Raw genomic sequence first — 20,705 nt, 5'->3', positions numbered from 1 at the left:
GAGGATTGATTTTCATAGAACACACTGCTGAAATGAGTGGATTCTAGACACGCTACACACCCATAAAAAACCAAAAAACACTTTAGGGAATAGACAGAGACTATGAACTGAAAATGTGGGCTTGAATGAATCATCCTTAGTGCTAACCACCTCAGTGTTTAGTGACACAGAATAACTACTATGTTGTAGCCCTGATAAGTTCACAAAGATAGTTCTATTCTAGTAGGGCTATGGATGCCTGCCTAATGATCTTCATAAGCCATCAGGCCATTTGTTGACTGTACACTACCCTCTTGGTGATCTTAGCTTCATGCTTTTCTCTTTAATCTAGGAAGTAGAAGTTTTGAGAATGGCTATCCTCATACTGATCTTCATTTTAGGAGAAGAGTGTTTGATGTTTAACCTTTGACATGATGCAAGCTGTAAGTTTTCCATCAATACATGTTATAAGACTGAAAAAATGGGTCTGGAGAGATGGCTCAGTGGTTAAAAGGGTGTGTTTTTCTTGCAGAGGACTAGGTTCAGTTCCCAGCATCTTCATGGTGGTTCATAATCATCTGTAAGTCCAGTTCCAGAAAATCTGTGAGCACCATGGATACATACAGTGCAGGAACATATATACAGGTAAGATATCCATACACATAAAATACAATTTTCAAAAACCTCTTAAAATAAAAAATAAAGACCTAAAAGGTTGCTTGCTCCTCCCATATTGCCATAAGTATTTATCACAAATGAGTGGTGAATCCTGTCAAATAATTGATTGCATTTGTTAATGAAGTAATTTTTTAATTATGTGATGAACTGAATTCACAGATATAATTCACTGTGGTCATAAATTTTTGTGCTTTTATATATTGTTAAATTTGATTTTATAATATTTTATTAATAATTTCTTGGCCCGTAGTCATGATGGATATTGATCTGTAGGTTTCTTTCTTTAATATATCTTTGTCTGGTTTTGATGTCAGGACAAAGTTGGCTATATAATAAGGTTGGAAATTGATCCTTTCTCCATTATATCTGAAAGAGTTTATGAGGAGTGCATATGATTTCCCTTTTGGGTATAGACAAGGTACCATTTTAAAATGAGAAATTATTATTTACTACCATCCTTACAAATGCCTCACTATCTCTGCCTTTGAGTTAGCTCTAAGTTTTCTTGTTACAGACAGAGCCTCGTATCATTGATTTTGATTTTAAAAAGAGATTTTAAAGCTATAAATGTTGCTTAAAGCAGATATCACATAAATTATGAATGTTGTATTTTTATTATTTCATCAAAATGCTATCTAATTTCTTTCATGGTTTCTTTTTTGAGCTACAGAGTATGAAGAAATGTATTATCTAATTTCTACTTATTGGAAGTTTTATTTTCATTTTGTTCTAGTATGGGTGGACACTGAAAGCACTCTGAATGGCCTGAAGGTTTCTAAGTTTATGGAGGTTTTATTATGGTTGAAACACTGGTCATTTTCAGTAAGTGTGCACTTAAAAAAGAATGTCTAATTTGGGGTCATTTGGCATAGTTCTCATAAATAGCAACCAGAATGAGGTGGTTGGTAGGGTGCAGACCCTTCATGTCTTGGAGGTATTATTCTAAGACTAAGTTAATAGACTCTTCTGCACTGATTGTAGAATAGTCATTTCCTACTTATGAATATGTCACATTTTATCTCATGTTTAGGGGACACTTATAAGTAGATTCACATGCACATATGAATTTGGGGTATCCTTATGACGTAACATTTTCATCATGAGGATCTGCTCGTCTTCACCTGTGCAATACTTTCTCTTGCTATAGCCATTTGATCTGATGAGCATGTAACTGTACCAGCATCCTTATGCTATTTGTCCACTTCTTTTACAACTCAGTGGCATGAAAGCTGATTAGAAGAAGAGAAATGAGAAGATCTATTGCAGCAGAGTGTAAATGAATGACCAAATGTGTTCGTTCTGGAGTGACGCCCCTCAGCACTGTTTACTCCTGAGTTTCTCCCTCTAATAGACACATTTTAGGACTGCACTTGCAGCCCTTTAGAGGCTGTCATCACCAGTTTCTCTAGCTGTGTTTTGAGTGTGGTAGTATGAGGAATGTGTCATTTTCAGGATGGGTCTCATACTTCCTGATATGACCCTATCCTTTTCCCTGTGGCATGGTATTCAATATGGTAGATGTTGTAGGTATCTATTGTTGAGTTAGGGCACAGCAAAGGAGATCTCTTCAAAAGCTGCTTTAGATTTAAAGAGGCCAGGATCTTGGGTAACCACCATGAAAAGACAATTCCACTGCCCCCAAGCGTGCAGACCTGCAACCCAGGAGCAGAAAGCTTAAGAAAGGATCCAACCCCTGGGGTGGGCATCTTTCAGCGTTTGTTCATAAGTTCAGAGAACTAGGATCAAGTTGGCAAATTAAAAAGGTATCAGAGAGAAACTGAGTGGCAACTCGCTTGATGAATAAGCAAACGAGAAGAAGCCCTTTAAGGAAATCCCCTCTATTTAAAAAAGATGAATGTAATTCTGAGCTTGAATTATATATACCTTATTATAACACAGAACTTAAAAGTGAGTAGTTCAAAACTAACCTAAGAATATACCCACTCCCTACCAACCCCTTTGCTCAACTCTGCTGCTGTCCAAGGAAGTCCATCATTGTTCCATCTACACAAACATTTCTCTTTATCAACTCTACACCAACTTGAAGCAAACGCCCCAAATACTATCTTTTGCTGTCTGGTATCAGCATACCCACATGATGCAAAGAGTCATTTAAAACCCCAGCTACCTCTTCAGCCATAAAAGCAAGCATCAACTGTGACCAGTCCATTTAAGTTCATTTTTCCTAAAAGATTACTCTTACCATCCTGGAAGGAGCAGTATCTGATAAAGCAACTGTTCAGTAGTGGTTTTTGGATGGACAGATGAGTGACTGGATATGAGGTAGTGGATGGATGGGTGGAGGGAAGGATGAATGAATGGATGGATGGATGGATGGATATATAGGACACAGAACCTCTGGCTCCACCTAAGACAACTGAACTACATCATTAAAATAAAAGTGTTGGGGTTGAAGAGATGGTGATTGGTTTAAGAGTATATACTACTATTGCAGAAGATCCAAGTTCCTTTCCTAGAATCCAAGCCAGATGCTCATAGCCACTAAAAATAATTCCAACTTCAGGGGATATGATGACTTCTTTTGGCCTTTGTAGGCACTTGCAATCACAAATATGTTTCCACACACAGACACACAGAGACACAATTTAAGTTTGTTTTAATTTTAAAAAATACAAAGTGTAGTCTATGGATTTTTGGAGGTAACATTATCTCAAAATCTCCATTACCAGTGTAAGAAACCTCTCTTTGAGTTGTTGGTCAGGAGAGCACAAGAGACTCCCCCCACCCAGAAACATATAGGCTATTGATGTTGCCCTTAGTTTCTTCCTAGAACTTGAAAGTAAGACGCTATTGCCAAAGACAAAACACACTTCAGACTCAAGACTTGGAAAACTCAAGCTGGAACAGACTGGGAAGTCTCCTCCCTAAGGACTAGCTCTTCCAGTATCTGAAACTGCTATGCAAGCTGCCAAGACCAAAAAAAAAAAAAAAAAATAGCAATCAATAATCCTACCCATATGTAAAGCTTGTGAAAGACAACAATGACTAGCATGGTAAGATATACACAGAAATGCAATAGTGGTACTTCCATCTTGGGGTAACCAACAGCTGCCTAATTGTACTTAAGTCCCCCTCAATACAAAGGAACCTATGCCTAGTACTATAAACTTATCCAGTTACCTGTGGCTGATGAGGTCATAGACTCTAGAGGAAAACTTACTACTGCTACTTTCCTAAACCAAAACACTTTCTAACTGCATTCTAATCCTTATACGCACAAATAAGTATAGCTCTCACCTCTCGTCAAAAAAAAATTTTTTTTCGGGGGTCGGGGGGGGGGGCTGGGGGCGCCGGAGAGATGGCTCAGTGGTTAAGAGCACTGGTTGCTCTTCCAGAGGTCCTGAGTTCAATTCTCAGCAACCACATGGTGGCTCACAATCATCTGTAATGAGATCTGGCATGCAGGCAGAACACTGTATACACAATAAATAAATAAATCTAAAAAATTTTTTTTCTTTTCGCAACAGTTGTGAAAAACATTACAGAAATACAACAGTAGTCAAAATGCAGAGAACAACTGACTGTGAGATACCCAACTTCAACTGATACTTTCACAACACAGCCACAATACCAAAGGCTTAGAGAACACCATAGAAGAAGAAACAGATTGTAAGAGCCACAGGACTAGTCTGCTGAGAGATATATAGTCACAACATGGAATATGACAGGAAAGCTGCACCCACAAAATCTCAACAATACATTTGTTTAAACAAGACCAGCACGATGACGATTGTTGACATGCTAACTCGGACGGAGGGGATCTCACAAGGCTCCATTACTAGGTTAAAAACTATAGGCAATTGATGGAAGCTGAGAGAGAGAGAGAGAGAGAGAGAGAGAGAGAGAGAGAGAGAGAGAGAGAGAGAGAGAGAGATTCAGTTTTCTCCAGAGACAAGACCTTCAAAGGATTATCCAATTCCAAGTGGTCATCCCTGCACACATACATATAAACAACACTAGCTACACTCAGTAGGTTGCATTTATATACATACATACATAACAACAATTATTGAAGAAAAGTTTATGAATTTGAGAGGAAATGAGGGAGCACAGGAGAAATTGTAGTGGGGGAAGATGTGGGGATGATGTTAATGCAGTGTTCATGTATGAACTTCTCAAGAAATCTAGACAAAACATTTCCTTTCGTGATGTCTCAGTTCTTTCTTGTGGTTTTAATCTATTAGTCACTACTTTGACTTGGGTGTGGTTTGTGTCACACAGTTTTCATTTGCTAGAGGTTTGGTGCCAGTGTGGTGATGGGAGAGCTAAAGGAATCTTTAAGAAATGGGTGCTCTTAGAAGGTGGGATACACTCTTCCTAGAGGAATGCTTTTTCACTCTCACTGGAAGTTTCTTGATAACAGTAATGATTAGAGACCCTGGCTCTTCCCTTGAATCATACATGGCTCCTACCATTAGAGGCTCACTTTCTATCCCATGCCATATTATAACATGGATAAACTGTTTTTGTCAGGTAGCATTATGTTTTGGGACTTTCAGCCCCCAAATAATGAGCCAAACTCAACTCTTCTATTCATAACCTAATCAAATTCAGACATTTTGTTAGAATAACCCCAAATGACTAAGACATCCACCAATAACCAAAGCTGGTCCTGAGTACTGAGGAGGAAGAACACATAGATGATCATATCCTAGAGGTAGAATCAAAGGCTTTCTCCCCCACCAATCATAGTCTAATGGTACAGTGCAGGCTTGTCCAACAAGTTCTATGAGACGATGGTCATTTGTATAATTACCAAGGAAGCTATAGGGAAAGTACTTGTTCTTCCATAATCTGCCTTGTGTGATTTTTCCACATGAAACTGAGCTTATTATTTCTACACTGCAACCCAACATGCCCAACTGAGATTATTAGGACAGGTGCTGACAGAGGGTGGCCTGGCAAAAGCCATGGAACCAGGAAGTTTTCTTGGCTGTATCTAGCATGACGGGGTGTTCTCCCCTATCAGAAATTTCCATGAAAATATTACATAACCTCCTATGGGACCTTGGTGGCTGGGACAGGTTCTAAGAAAACACAGAATAGGTGAGCACACAGTTGTAGGTTAAGAATAATAGCTTAGCAAGAAGGATTCTGAAGGCTTATGGCGTGGGGACTCAAGGCAGCAGACAGACTTGCTTGCTTTCACATCTAAGGCACTTGGCACAGTTGGTGGGGGATTCAGGGTCCTTAGTGGTATTGACAGAATTGCTTCTAAGGTTTTCTGTCCTCACTCTCACTTTCCCTAAAGAGTTAAAGGGTGATCACTTTCCTCCTAAGTGTTCTTCCTCCTCCAAATCTATTCCTATAGCTGCTCAACTCCACCTCCCGACAAAGAAAAGGCAGCTTGGTGACTAGCTAAACTTCATCCTTGTTGCCTATCCTCGTGACTGAAGTGAGTGCCCATCACCCCGAGTGGCTCCTAAGCATCTTCTAGTTAAAGATCAATTGGTACAATTCAAATCTCAACTCTTCTCTTCCTCCAGGCAGAAGCAAATGGTCCAAATGTGTGCTCAGGAATCAAATTTTGGGAACTGTTATGAAATCACAGTTGAAGGCCCCTATCTAACAATATGTGTTTCTAGCATGCCACTGAGGCGCTTGTCCTCCCTAAAGTGTAAGTCTTTCAAGTTGCTTGTCGGAGAGCCTAGAAGTTAGACAGCAGATATATTGGAGGCAAGGTGTCACCCACTTTGGATTAGAAATATCTCCCCATGTTAGTAAAACTCTGTCCTCTGAAACACACTCTTGGGGACTGCAACTCTTACTGTCCTCACTTATGCTAGCTCCTGCTACCTTCCACCTCTCTAACCTGGCTACTGGCTACTAGTTGCTGCACTACACACACACACACACACACACACACATTAATCCCATGTCTCACTGTCAGAGTACAAGCTCACCAGATGAACCTCCAAATACTTTGGCTGACAGCACATTTCTAAAGGCAAATGCTGGGATCACGGTAGGCAGGTCTGACTCCTCCCCAGCCTCCAGTGGGTTGGAAGTGCCCTGGGAAGGCCTTGCACTTTGGGCATGTCACAGGCTCATGAGCTGACCAACCAAGAGTTCACTACTCTATTTGCCTGAGATTCTATCTTTCTTTCTGTGCCTGATAGACACCAAAATGTTGGATTTCTTGTGTGGATCTTCCTCTGGATTGTGAGGACAAAAGGATATTCATTCATCACCTACCATGTGTCAGATGTTCAGAAGTTCCATTTTGTGACCTCACAACCACCCTCTCAGGTTGAATAAGTCTTTCCCATTTCATATGTAAGGAAGCTGGCTTGAGATCCTTGCTCAAAAAATCATGTGTGTGTAGGTTCATATCCCCTCATACACCAACTCTCATATGGTTTCTTGCAAGAACTGGTCAAGCACACCTTGACATAGGATGGACTCTCACATCTCAATGAACTCATCACAAGCTGGAAAGATCATGGCTAAAGTGCACTGAATCCACTTCATCTAGCTCTTAGCCCAGCTCAGCATACCAGAACACTGCAGAATGTCAATAATTTCCTCTTATGGACAGGATGTTAACTGGAAAGGCAGCTCAATGCTACCATTCAATACTCAGAAACATGACTGTAGCATACTGCACCAGCCCCTTAAGGCCCGCATTCGAAACCAGTGTCTACTGAACGTTACTGCTCTTCCCCCATGGTAATGTTAAAAGGATGAACACTTAAGAATCCTCTGCTTGCTCAGAACTAGATGATGAGTCTTATGGATGCCAAAAGAATTAGTTGGAATAGCAATCAAGAGGGCCCCAGGAATCCCTTCAGCAAAGCAAGGATACATGAGGTGAAAAAAGGGGAGCATCAAACTCTAGATGGGGGTCAGGGAATTTAGGATCTAATGCTAGCAACAGAATGTGTACACAGAGAGGATCAAATGACAGAGTTAAAGAGAAGCCAAAGGTCACTACTACAAATTTCCACTGATTGCCTCAGCTAAAGGGAATGGCTGGCTGATCAAAGCAAGAAGATTGCCACTCTAGGTGGGGCGGTGGTGGCACACGCCTTTGATCCCAGCACTTGGGAGGCAGAGGCAGGCGGATCTCTGTGAGTTCCAGGCCAGCCTGGGCTACCAAGTGAGTTCCAGGAAAGGTGCAAAGCTACAAAGAGAAACCCTGTCTCAAAAACAAACAAAAAAAAAAAAGAAGAAGAAGAAGAAGAAGAAGAAGAAGAAGAAGAAGAAGAAGAAGAAGAAGAAGAAGAAGGAGAAGAAGAAGAAGAAGAAGAAGAAGAAGAAGAAGAAGAAGAAGAAGAAGAAGAAGAAGAAGAAGAAGAAGAAGAAGAAGAAGAAGAAGGAAAAGATGGCCACTCTGTCTTCTGGATATTATACTGCACAAACTAGATTCTACTCAGTAAATATGTGCTTGATTTCATTGGGATTCTGTCTTCATTTCATAAATGACAATGAAGAAATTTGTATACGTATTGAAAAGAATGGCCAGAATGGGTCCATGGACCGCAGTGGTTGGGCCTAGGGGCACCCTACCCTCAACTACTACAGACTGTCACTTCATGAAGTGAGACAAGATTCTCCACCTCGTGAGGTTCCATGAGGCTTGAATGGGAAAAATCTGATAAAGCACTCATTGGCGAAGTTGGTTAAGACTGATGCTTGGCAAGTGTAGGTCATCTCCCTCTGCAGTGGCATTCCTAGAAGATGCCCTAGGGATATGCCTGGAGAGGGCATGGGAACACAGGGGAAAGGCAGGAGAAGGAGAGGGTTAGGTGGACAAAACGGTGTGGTGAGGTGGTCCAGAGAAAACAGAGGAAGATTTCCTGGGTTCCAGTCTCAGCCCTGCTCCCGTGGAACTTTATCCTTCCAGAGGATGTAGAGTAAGTAAGAGATGAGGAGAGATGGGGTGGGTGGATAGAAATGTGAATGGAATTACCTGTTGCTTATCCAGCAAGTTGATGTATGGCAACTGGTTGGATGGATGGATAGATAGATAGATAGATAGATAGATAGATAGATAGATAGATAGATAGATACGTACATAGAGATAGGAAAACATCTATTCTACAGTCATGGAGTGAGGCATATTTAAAATCAGCTGTCCAGTTATGTTGATCCAGAAGTGCTCATGAGCTGATGTGAAAGTCACAGATACACACATAGGAACCACTCAGTGCCCTTTCCAGTCCAGGAACTTACTGTACTTAAAGCTGAATATGAATTTTCCATGGACCCTGTGAGCCAAAGAATGTCTTTATTCCAGTTCTACAGCAAGAAGAGACATGAGTGAACAGTCTTGCCTAAAGCCTTGTGTGGCAACCATGAAGTCTGCCATTTCTATACAAGAGAAAGATCAGCTGTGCCACTGAGCTTAAGACCAGTCCAATCATGAATAGTTAAGTTTTTCTCCTCCCCTTTACAGTTCAGAGTTGAAATTTCAAAAGGAAAGAAGAAAATGGAAAGGGAATGGAAGGAATAGAACAGGGCACCTAGGTCTGTTCTATAACCCAGAGGATTTTAACTTGTTGTGCCTGGTTTTCTTATTTTTTGAATGGAGGTTATCTTTCACACCTCATAATAAAATCCATGCATTTAATGAGGTGGTAAATGCAAAGCTGGCCATCATGGGTCCAGGAATGGGTAGCTCTGTCTCTGCCTTCTTCTAGGATCTTAACTAGGAGACTCCACTGAGGATGTAGGTAATCTTAGGGTATTTTTTTTTAGTAATATTAGAAATATATTTTATTTTTAAAAAGAAAGTTACAGATATTCAAGTCACACAATATCTATCAATCTTTAATGTGCACATCCTGTAGAAATAATTGTTGTAGAATAATTCCCTCCTCTTTCTTTCTTTCTTTCTTTCTTTCTTTCTTTCTCTCTCTCTGCCTCCCTCCCTCCCTCCCTCCCTCCCTCCCTCCCTCCCTCCCTCCCTCCTCCCTCCCTCCCTCCCTCCCTCCCTCTCTCTCTCTCTCTCTCTCTCTCTCTCTCTCTCTCTCTCTCTCTACCTTTCCACAGAGCTCCAGTGCAGATTGCAGTACTTGGTAGGGCTTGTCTTTCTGCCCTGTTTGTCAGCCACTGAGGGTCTGTTCTAGTTATCAATACCATAACCTGAAAATTCAGCAAAACGAAGGAATAAATGAGAAATCACAAACTGAACCCTTGATTTGGTTCAATCTTGGTGAATCAGATTCATGGATATTTCAACGGTTCTAGAAGTAAGATCTATACTGTCATCACATGTAACCCTCAACCACAGGCCACCTCTGGGTGACTCAGACCTTCTGCAGGGCTGTGACTGCTGCCCTTGGGCAGGCTCTTTGCTCAATGAAAGGGTGAGCTCAAAGCCCTCAGCTCAAAATACCATTGGACGGCAGAAAGTACCAGTTGCTTTCAGCTGCTTTCTAAATCTGGCCCTGGGCTTCTCTGGTTTCACTTAGGGACCCAGTGGTGTCCCAGCACACACTTAATACTCACTGTGCTGTGGGATACCAAAGATGAACATGTGGGCAACCTCACCGGAGCCAATATAACGGCAGTGGTGCCCAACAGAGGTCACAGCAGCACCCTCAGCAGACGATAGAGTCTCTCAGCAATTACAATCTTTTTTGAAATGATCATTCTTTAGAAACATCTCCATGGACACAATTTAGCCTTGAGAAAGTCAAACAAATGTCACCAGTGATGGAATAGGCACCGGAAACCTAGGGTTTGCTCTGGACAAACTGTTAAAGAGAAACCTCAGGGTGAGAGCTGATCCTCGCTCAGCAGCAGCAGGCAAGAACTTGCTTTGGTAATGAATACAGATGATTTCTCAGCAAGAATTTCTGCATATCACATGATTATGTGCCTGATAAAGAGACCGAGTGTTCTGGGCACATTAAAGAAGTCAACTCTATCTGTAGAAGCAAGAGCTGATAAAGACTTTCTGGAAAAGCTTAGCAGCTGAGGTCACCCAAGTTCAATGTCATGAGTTACCTTGGCATTTGGAAAAATTCAAAGGTGCCCAGCCAAGCTGCAAATTCCTCTTAGCCCCATTGCTCTAGGTTTAACAGCCCCAGCCAGATAATTCTCCTGAGCAAAATGACCAGGCAGTGCTCCTGCTTACCCTTTCTAGTCCGCAAAATTCTCCACACAATTCAAAAGCATCATTGAGGACCAGGGTTGCTCCAGCCTCCTGCCTGCCCTCTTCAATCCCCCACCCTGCTCCCTTCAATCTCTAAGCCTCATGCCTACCCCTTCAACCCCTGCTGGCGTTTTCTTTTTCTAGGGCATGCCACATGGTTTGGGGTGTTATTTGATGTCCCACTCCTCTGAACTGTGTGTGCACGTTCTAATGACCTGCTGCTGGAGCCATCTGTACGGTTTCAGGTTGTATTGGTTTGGATGAGAATGGCCCCCATAGGGTCGGTCATGTGTTTGAATGCTTGGTCCCCAGTTGGTGGAACAGTTTGGGGAGGATTAAGAGGTGTGGTCTTGGTGGAGGAAGTGTGTCACTGGATGTTGGCTTTGGGATCTCAAAAGACTCGCACCATTTTCAGTATTTTCTCTGTCTCCCTCTTGAGGATCCAGATGTGAGCTCTCAGCTTCCTTTGCTCTGCCGTCATGGACTCCAGCCCCCATTAAACACTTTCTTTTTGACATACCCTTGGTCTTGGTGTTCTGTTGTCACAGCCAGAGAAAAGAAACCAAGACACAGGTATCATGTCTTTGCTCATTCCCTACAGCTCTAGGATGATAACCTCTTCTTTACCAATGGGGTGAACCAGCAATGATTAAAATAGCCCCATGTGTCAAGTTTTAAATCTATATATTGCTTTACCTGGACACTTCATGACTAACAAAATATTGTTTTTAAATGCAAAAACAGGTCCAGGAAGAAAAAAGAAAGCATAGTTTATTGTAACATTATTTATAAAAAAAAAAAATTAGAAACCACTGAAATAACCACCCATGGAGGAAATTGTGAAACAAATTGTGTTAACTTAATCTACAAAATAATGTGTAACCGCTGAGGAGACGTGGGAGGACCCGAAGTGGCTACAGCTAAGCCACAGATCTGGTATGATCCCTCAGTGTTTGTCAAAACACGGTGCATCTGCAGCTGTGCAGGTGTGTGAATGCACACAGTGAAGACAGGGAGAGAAAGGCGCAAATGAGTTCAAGGGCTTGCTCTTTGCATAAAGAATAGTGAGAAAGAAGGCAATGGAAGCTTCTGTTTTTGACTCATACCTCTGTGCTATCTGGCTCCTTTACAATGAAATGTATTCTAGTACTGCTTATGGGCAGGAATGTAAGTTTTAAGTAATGAAAGGCCATTAAAGGGTGTATACACCTCTTATAGGCCAACAGCTGGCAAATGCTGTAGTTTTTAGTGCAACTGATCACTGAGCATGACTTGTGGTGAATATTGCAACAACCCAGGCTGTGAACATTTCCTGGGGCTTGGTGCTAAGCCTTGCTCTTCCTAGCCTACTCATCCTCCTCTGCTTCTCTCTAGAGAATTTCTAAGCATTTTCCATATGACATGTGACTGAGCACCATACAGGCTGATTTATTTCTATAATTGCTCTGTCATGTCTCAATGACCAGAGGAATTTTATTTAACTTCATCTAATGTCTCATGATATATATGTATATATGTGTGAATGTGTGTGTATGTGTGTGTGTGTATGTATCCTTAATATGTATAGAGACATATATTAGAAACAAAGGTACTGTCTTGATTTGAGTACCCAGGATGGCTATAAATAATAGTTTCTCCATGCTAAATAAAAAAAAAAAAAACGTAAGTTGAATTACGTGTTTTTTATTCCTTTCCTCTCTCTCTCTCTCTCTTTTTTTTTCTTTTTTTTTTTTTTTTGGTTTTTCGAGACAGGGTTTCTCTGTGTAGCTTTGTGCCTTTCCTGGAGCTCACTTGGTAGCCCAGGCTGGCCTGGAACTCACAGAGATCCGCCTGGCTCTGCCTCCCAAGTGCTGGGATTAAAGGCGTACGCCACCAACACCCGGCTTCTCCTTTCCTCTCTTCAAAGCAACTAATGAGAAGTTAGATACACAAAGTGGATTGTTCTGAATATTACCAGAATTCGGGCCACTACCATGACATGGAGAGCAGAAGTAGCCCCGACCTCTGTGGCCAGCCCAGCTCCACCCCTCCGGGAACATGATCTGGGGGACTCACCACACTGATTCCGTCGTTGAGCAGGGCCTCCCCAAAGATCATCATGTAAAGCTGCTCGTTCACACGCGCCTCCTCAAACACAGCCAGCACCGCCACAGGATCCACCGCCGAGATCAGGCTACCAAACAGCAGATTCTGCAGCAGGTTGATGTCACCAAGGCCGAAGGCCTTGATCTGGCAGATGAAGTAGAGGGAGAGACCAATGCCAAAGGCATTGATCAGGGCCCCCAGACCTGCCCACCACAGGATGGAGCCGATGTTCTCAAAGAAGGGCCGCGTGGGCATGAAGTAGCCGCTCTCGAGCACGATGGGTGGAAGGAGATACAGGAAGTAAATGCTCGAATCCATGACTGGAGGCGATTTGTGATGGGTGCCGAAGATGATGCTACCCACCAGCGCGCCCACGATGATGAGGAGGCAGCTCTCTGGCATGAGGTGGGGTAGCTTGTGGTAAAGGTGGAAACCTGGGAACAGAGAAGACAGGACATTCATCTTTGCCAATGAACCGGGCTAGGTCTAGAGTCAGGAGGGTGGGATAGTGGATAAAGGGCTGGCATCTCCAAGCCACACATCCCATCTGCTGCAGGAACTTGGCGGTTTCACATAAGATCAAAGACTATCAGTAGCACCAGTCACAGCTTACAAGCTCCCTCCTTTCCTGCTTCCTGATTGTCATAAGAGTCCCAGAGGGCACACAAGGGAAAAGGAGAGGACCGGGTGAAAAGTGTGCACTCACGCAAAACCCAGTGCATAGCTCAGGCACAGTCTGGCCCCCAGATCTCTTCTTGTCCTATACTTATTCCACATCACAGGGATAAAATTTCTTTATGTTGTCTCCCCTTCTTAACTAGTAATGTTGCCAACTGGACCCATGGAAGAAGACAATAGAGTCACAGTCCCATGAACGACCCTGGTCACTTTGGCCAATCATGGAGTCAACCCAGATTTCCTCAATCACTATTCTCATTAACGACCCTAAAGTCCATCCGTTCCTCTCCCGAGTTTCTACATTCAGGGCCTTTATTTGGGTCCTTACATTTCTCATGCTATTGGTTGCATAGCTCTCTTTAACTCTTCTATAGTTTGGATCTTCAACGTCTCTCCAAAATCTATTCGTCTACTCATGTCTAAGGACGTGCTATAGGTAGACATTTACTGACAACACCTTTGCACCTGTAAAGTCCCAAGAGCTGTGCTTCCTGGCGTAAGGCATGCCCAAGATCAAGCCAGTCAACATTCTAGCATCAGTGGGTGAGGGACACACCAGACCTGCTCCTAGCTGAGGAGCTATCAAAAGTCAATGGCTGCTAGGAGAGGGGGAGTCGGTTTTCTTTAGGGGTGTGGGCCCTGGTGGACTGGCTCCAGGTGGTGGCCCCAGACCTATGCACTAGTTGGACTCTGGATTATAAAAAGGAAAAAAAAAATTAAAGAATACATGAAGTTGGAAAGCAGTCTCAGGAGTATCCGGGAAAAGTTGGAAGAGGTGAGTGGGGAGGTAAATATGATCAAAATGCTATACATTCATGCAATAAATACTAAAAGAATAAATAAAATGGGGAAAATCATAATTATCAATTCTGATGTCACTTTGTGTAAATGTGTCCTACAAAGAGGAAGAAGCATGTTTAGGGATGTTTCAGAAACTGTAATAAATTCTGCTCTGATCCTTAGCCAAAATGCATTTAAGTTTTATTTCATATATAGAATTCATGTTAACACCTCAAACGGCAATTTTAAAGTCAGGCATCCAAACACAGCACAATTCAAAGCTGGAGGAATTTGACGTGTTTAGGGATGATAGTATAAAAATATTGCAAGTCTTTGTTTTCTATACTAAATCACTGCATTTCTGTAAGATCAGAAACCTCCCATGTGTAAGGCACAGCACTGTGCATCATCAAGTACAGCTGTCTCCAGTAAGAACCAAGCATCCTGGGCAGTGTTCCCTATGTGAGCAGCTGTGCACACACTGTGTACTCACAACCAAGGCTGCGTGGAAGCCTTGTGGTGCAACACAGTTAATCACAGACAAAAACACCCTGACCTCATTACACATTTGATTTTTGGATTGATTGTTGGCCGGTTTTTCAGAAATCTTCTTGGTTATGGTTGTTGCTAAATTTTTCATAACCCTACATTCCACCGTATGACCATGGGTGAGGTTGCAAGCCACAGTTTAAGAAGCTGTGTTCTCCAACCCTGAGTACCTTATCGTCTCAGTTCCACCTAAGATGTGGAAGGCACTCAGAGCACTGTACAGATTTTAAGCTAACAGTGTTTAAGCATTCTTCTGTCAAGAACAGTGTACTACTGAATTTAATGAGGTAGAAAGCCAAAGATAGGAATTATACTGCATCTCCTACTGTTGGCAAAATTTTAACAGTAAGACACGAATAAATAAGAAGACAGAAATAGTATGACACATGAGACTTCAGTAAAATGTACATGAAGTAGTCTATAAAGACTACAAAGACATCAGAACTCAGTGGATCATCATGGGGTTCCTCAAACCACACCTCCTTCCCCAAGTGCATCCATCCTTCAATAGAGCCAATCAAAATCCTTTGCAAGCAGGCCCCTTTCCAGGCTTGTTGCTCTGTTTTCCCTCCTTAAAACATCCTTTTTCTTTGTCTTTAGGCCCTGCTCAGAATTTGAGGCTAAGCCTTTCCAATTTTCCACCAGAGGAATTAATATGTCTTCCTCAAAAATTAATGTCTTATCAAAACAATTTATCTCTACAATGCTTGTTTAGTAACAGTGATTCTTATCTCCCACTTTTGTACATGACTTATTTGTATTAGTCTGTAAATGCCCCCAAAATTAAGTAGATGATTTACATCATTATATTGCTTAGCAATTTACATCATTACATTGCTTAACAAATATCAACAGCTAAATCTGTATAATAGCTGGGTCTAAAAGTGTATGAATGAATGAATGAATGAATGGGCTAAATGATCATCAGAGATGCTTTTCATATAGAAGGAAGCTGGGTGCCTTGGAAAATGGCTAAGATATGGATAGTTACATAATAAAATAAGGAACATTTTAGGTTGAGGGGAATGTCAAGACCAGGGGAATAAAAAGGTAGAAATGATCCTAGCAGATACTTGAGACACTTTGCTACCTCATTGAGAGATGTCACCTGGCTTAAACAAGGTTTGAATCGGGAAGAGTAAAAGCTGGAAGATAGTTTTGTATCACATAAGACAGAGCTTGACTTTCAAATTAACTGAGGTAGATTTCTTTCCAGAGGCTATGGGGAACCAGAGAATATCTCTTTGGAGCGTTTTATATTTAGCCGTATAAAAAGAAGATATGGGTTTTCTCGGCACTATTTTGAAATGATCTGCTGTATATACATACATATGTATATGTATATACAGCAGATCATCTCATATGTATATATATATGTGTGTGTATATATGTGTGTACACATATATGTATCTATACATACACGTACACATATATATGCATGTATATATGTATATATGCAGGTTGATACAGTTGAGCATAGTTATCCACAAAGGATGTCACTCATACTCCCAGTTAGACTTCACTAGTGTCAAGACCAGTTCAAGGCCTTCTAAAGCCTGGATTCTTAGTTTTCTAATCACAACTTTTTTGACCTCCTCATTTTCATTTCCACCTTCCTTATTTTTGTCTTTCACTTTAGTGTTTACTTTAATCAAACTTAACTTCTAAGTTATGCCATGGAAGTTGAAGAGCCTGTGTGTTTTCTCAGGATCTATGGTTTGCCATTCTGGCTCTGTTTCCTTGAACTGAGGTTTGTGAAATAGATCTACCTGCCTTAAAGTAAAATGGGCCTGCAGAGCTGTGGCACCAACAGGCCACACATGCTTGTCGCACCGCAGTAGGAAGGACTTAATGCATGTTACACTTTAAATCATTTGTCCGCTTTCATGAAAGACTGCAGAATCCCAAAGTCAGTCACTTTAAACTTCTACAATCCTAGTGCTTGAAAAGGAAATGGAAAGAAACACTAAAGTCCTGGGAAATGGGAGACAACCTTCAATGCTAGTCTTCCCAGTGGGTCCAGGAACGGTTCCCGTAACATTCCAAGAAGTTTGATGGAACGAAAAGATAACTCACAAAGCTAGAAGTGACTTAAATTACCTTTGTTCTATAGTACCTGTGTGTTATAGTTCAGAGTTAGGTATTTAAAAGTAATGGAGAGCATTTTGATATTTTCCCATCAAAGTGCCTACTAGGGAGTTCTAGGTTCACCTCTTATCCTTGTTAAACTACGTCCCTTAAGGTCCAACCCACTTGTTTCCAGGTACAGCATGTGCACTCCACAAATGTGCCCAAAAGAATGAGAAGTAATACACGATGGCAATAATAAGGCTTAAAATTATGTTATTATTCATAATTTATAATCTGAATACTAATAGGCATTCCTTAAATGTTAAAGTTTAGAAACCACCATAGTTACCATCATCTTTACTATTATTACTATTTATCTCTCAGTAAATAAGCCATCATATTATACAGAATGTCAGGCACAATATTGGGCACATAACATGCATTTAATAAATACACCTCTTTTCTTTTCACTTCCCAAATGCTTATGGAGTCCAGACTTATCTAGATTCCTAAGACTAACAATTATAAAATCATTTTTGAATAATTATGTTCCGACTGATAATCTCTGACAGTAATTTTCCTTTCTGAAATAGTACTGAATTACATCATCATGAAAATCACTAACATTTAACTGAGAGTCCCTTGAACAAAAGTGTCCCCAATGGTCTCCTCATATTTCCTGATAGTGAATTCTGAGCACGTGCAATACATCTAAATAACAATCAACATCTTATGCAAATGTAAAAAAAAAAAGATAAATTGGACCCTCCTCTGCTTCTAGGTGTCTATCGATAGATAAAGGGGCCAGCTGGTCAGCAAAAGGTCTGTGTTCTAAGTACCCAGACAACTTCAGCTGTTGCTAACCAGAGGGAGGAAAGCTGTGGGAGAGGGATAAATGGAGACAAATAATACTCCCCATTGTTTACAAGTGGCACCAAAGTATCATGGGAGACAACTTTGAAAATTCTCATTATTCGTCTGGCTAGATGAAAGTTGCTAGACCCTGCTCTGGTCTGAGCACAGTATTCACTTACAGAGCCAGTTTTCCTCAAATACTCCTTTAAAATGATGTATCCTTTGTGTAAACTAACCATTTAGCAAATCACAAGAGATTTCTCCCAACCAACCCTTTCTATTCCATTTTAATATTTTCATAGCTTAAAATACAAGGCTGCTTTAAAGAAGCACCTGAGTACACCTGAGGCCCCCAGTCCACGGGAAGGAAGGAGTTATTATATAGATAGCCAAGAGCCCATAAAAATTCACTACAGACTACACATGGCTCAATCACATTTCACATCTGTCACATATATGTATATATATGCATATATGTATGTATATGAAAATAAAAAATGTTTGAAAGTTTCTACATCAATAAGACAATCTGTGCACTCAAATTATCTACAGTTCATCATAGAGGAGGCAAAGGCAACATTATATGCAGTAACTCACAAAATTGTATGGATTTTCTACATTGGAATAAGCTGTTTTCAGGAGAGAAGGGGCAGCAGATTGGTCATAGAATGTGAACCACTGCTGTGGCCGCTGTATGAAGAGCACCTGACTTGAATTTAATCCATTTGCTTCGGCTCACTTCCGTTTACAAAGGATAGCAGAGGTGGCCAGCAGCCCCATTTGAGCTAGGAGGAAAGCTATACTTTACTAAAAAGATATTGTCTCATATACCCCACCCCATATTGCTGGGGTGTGAGAGTTACCTGTGGTTATTTTCTCCTGTCACTTCAAAAGAAACCTGGGTCTCTTAGAAGGAATAAATAACTAAAGCTAAATAAGGAACAAATCACAGTCCATGGCTAGGAACGAAGGCAGATCATTTTAAAAAAGAAGAAATATTATTCAGTCTCTGGCATTTCCCAAGCTCTGGACACTTTATATTTTATATTTTTAAAAAACATGGAGCATGAGATTTTTACATGACAGATAAGTCACATGGTTGTGTTCTTGAATTACAAAGTCCAAACAATGAAGGGCGTAGAAGTATGCATTTAAATTTCAACACAATCCTGAAGCATTAAAAAGCCATGACTTTCTCTTGATTTCAGGGAATATAATTTTAATGCACCACAAGTAACAGTTAATATCTACTTAACCCATGGTCTATTTATAAGAGAGTTTCATATGTGATACTTCAGGTAAGACACAATCCCCCCTTAAATATATATTGAGCACTTACCGATCTTTGCAAGAGATGCAAGCAATATCCAGAGGGTGACCTCATAGGGAATTTGAACATAGTCATAATCCAGTTCAAACACAGATATCCTTTCATCAGGGTCTGAGCTGGAAGCAGCAAACCGAGCATCAGGTGCCTGTTGGGCAGTGGAATTTGAGGATTCATTCACATACGATGATGCTTCCGAACATGCAAGGACCATCAGCCATAGCAACCAGCTCCAAGAACCAAAAGCCTTATGCAATGCCAGACCCATGCCTGTGGGTCTCTTACTATATACACCTGGGAGCTGATGTGTGCCATACATCTGAGGCAGGGCAGATTTCCAGCCGCATTACCCAAATGAGAGGTAATATATGTGCAATCCAGAAGTCATTCCCAAACGAGTCCAGTTTGATGATTCTGCAGGTACATGCCTTCAAATCTTCGTAATATCTGTCAATTCAGGCAGCTCAGCTTCTCGATCAAATAAATGTAGGCTTCCAACGGGAATCTACCTGCAGGACCTTCACCCGATTGTGAATTGAAGAGAAATCTACGAAGAGAAATTCCTCTTAATTCAAAGCTGTTTCCTCACTCACTGAACACCGGCTTCATCTTGTGAGTATAAATTGGAAAGGATACTCATTCCGTGAATCACTGAAGTCCTTTAATAAGGAAGGGAATCCTTCCTGCCCTATTGGATCCTAGGAAGGAGTCACCTGTAGTGTACCTGATCCTCCACACCTCCCGCTTCTGTCTCACCTGTTTTGAACCGGTCAAAGCTGCAGGTAGCTCTTGATCCACACTTAATTATTTGCTTTGATTTGATTTTTGTGATGAAATGCTTGCTCTGAAGCTCCTTGGCAGGCTACGCTACTGACACCTAGTGGGCACCTGCAGCATGGCACCCTTTGCGAGTTGGTAAAGACAAGTTGCTGACCTTGGAGTTAGCATCCAAACCAAGCCAAGAGGAGAAAATAGGACTGTCCTGGAAGACCTATCAGACGGTTTTCATAGACAAGGGAGGCGGAAGCAAGGCAAGGACCAGGAAGATCATGAACGCTGAATTTCCTGGCCAATAATGTATGGAAAAAACAAGGCTCCCAGTCTTCATAAACTTCATAGAGAGTTTCTGCAAAAGGAAGAAACAAAATAGGAAGTTGGGTGAATGTATTGGAAAACCCAGTTGAGAAAATGATCTAGAATGCCCAAACCTGCAGTTAACCGTTTCGTTATTGTGGTCTGTCTGTACAAAAGAAGTGTCTGCATGGACTGTCTGTAGGGTTCAGAACTGGTTTTGTCAAAGGTTCTTTATCCGGAAGTGCCTACTTGTATTCATTCCATAAAGCAGATAGGACAATAAATAATAAGATAAATAAGGAGAAAACCTTGGAAAAGAGCCAAAATTTCCCACAGATTTACTATGTATTTTCCTAAAGACAGCTGAAGCAAGGATGTTAAAAAACAATAAACAAGCTGTGCCTAGGGCCACAGTGTGTGTCCCTTTGAGTCTTACCGTGTTAGCATCCTCTCTTGTCCAGTGCGCCTTACGGAACAACCTTCTGATTTCCTTTACAAATGGAAATT

At 41.3% G+C, this 20,705-nt stretch overlaps 1 protein-coding gene across 1 annotated transcript in view; it reads right to left on the bottom strand.

Moving 5' to 3' along the window:
• The window catches only part of Slc9a4 (solute carrier family 9 member A4), a 55,704-nt gene extending 35,737 nt beyond the window's left edge, over positions 1–19,967 (bottom strand). Inside the window, exons 1-2 of the mRNA XM_028865798.2 lie at positions 19,137–19,967; positions 12,836–13,299 (exon numbers count right to left, since the gene is read on the bottom strand). Coding sequence (XP_028721631.1) covers positions 12,836–13,299; positions 19,137–19,443 — 771 coding nt within the window. The 5' untranslated portion in view covers positions 19,444–19,967. The remainder of the gene's footprint in view (positions 1–12,835; positions 13,300–19,136) is intronic.
• Between the last annotated feature and the right edge of the window lie 738 nt (positions 19,968–20,705).

The sequence above is a fragment of the Peromyscus leucopus genome, chromosome 16_21 (assembly GCF_004664715.2).
Source record: "Peromyscus leucopus breed LL Stock chromosome 16_21, UCI_PerLeu_2.1, whole genome shotgun sequence".
Taxonomy (NCBI): domain Eukaryota; kingdom Metazoa; phylum Chordata; class Mammalia; order Rodentia; family Cricetidae; genus Peromyscus; species Peromyscus leucopus.
Note: the sequence above shows the minus strand (reverse complement) of the source record. Positions and strands in the feature narration are given on the sequence as shown.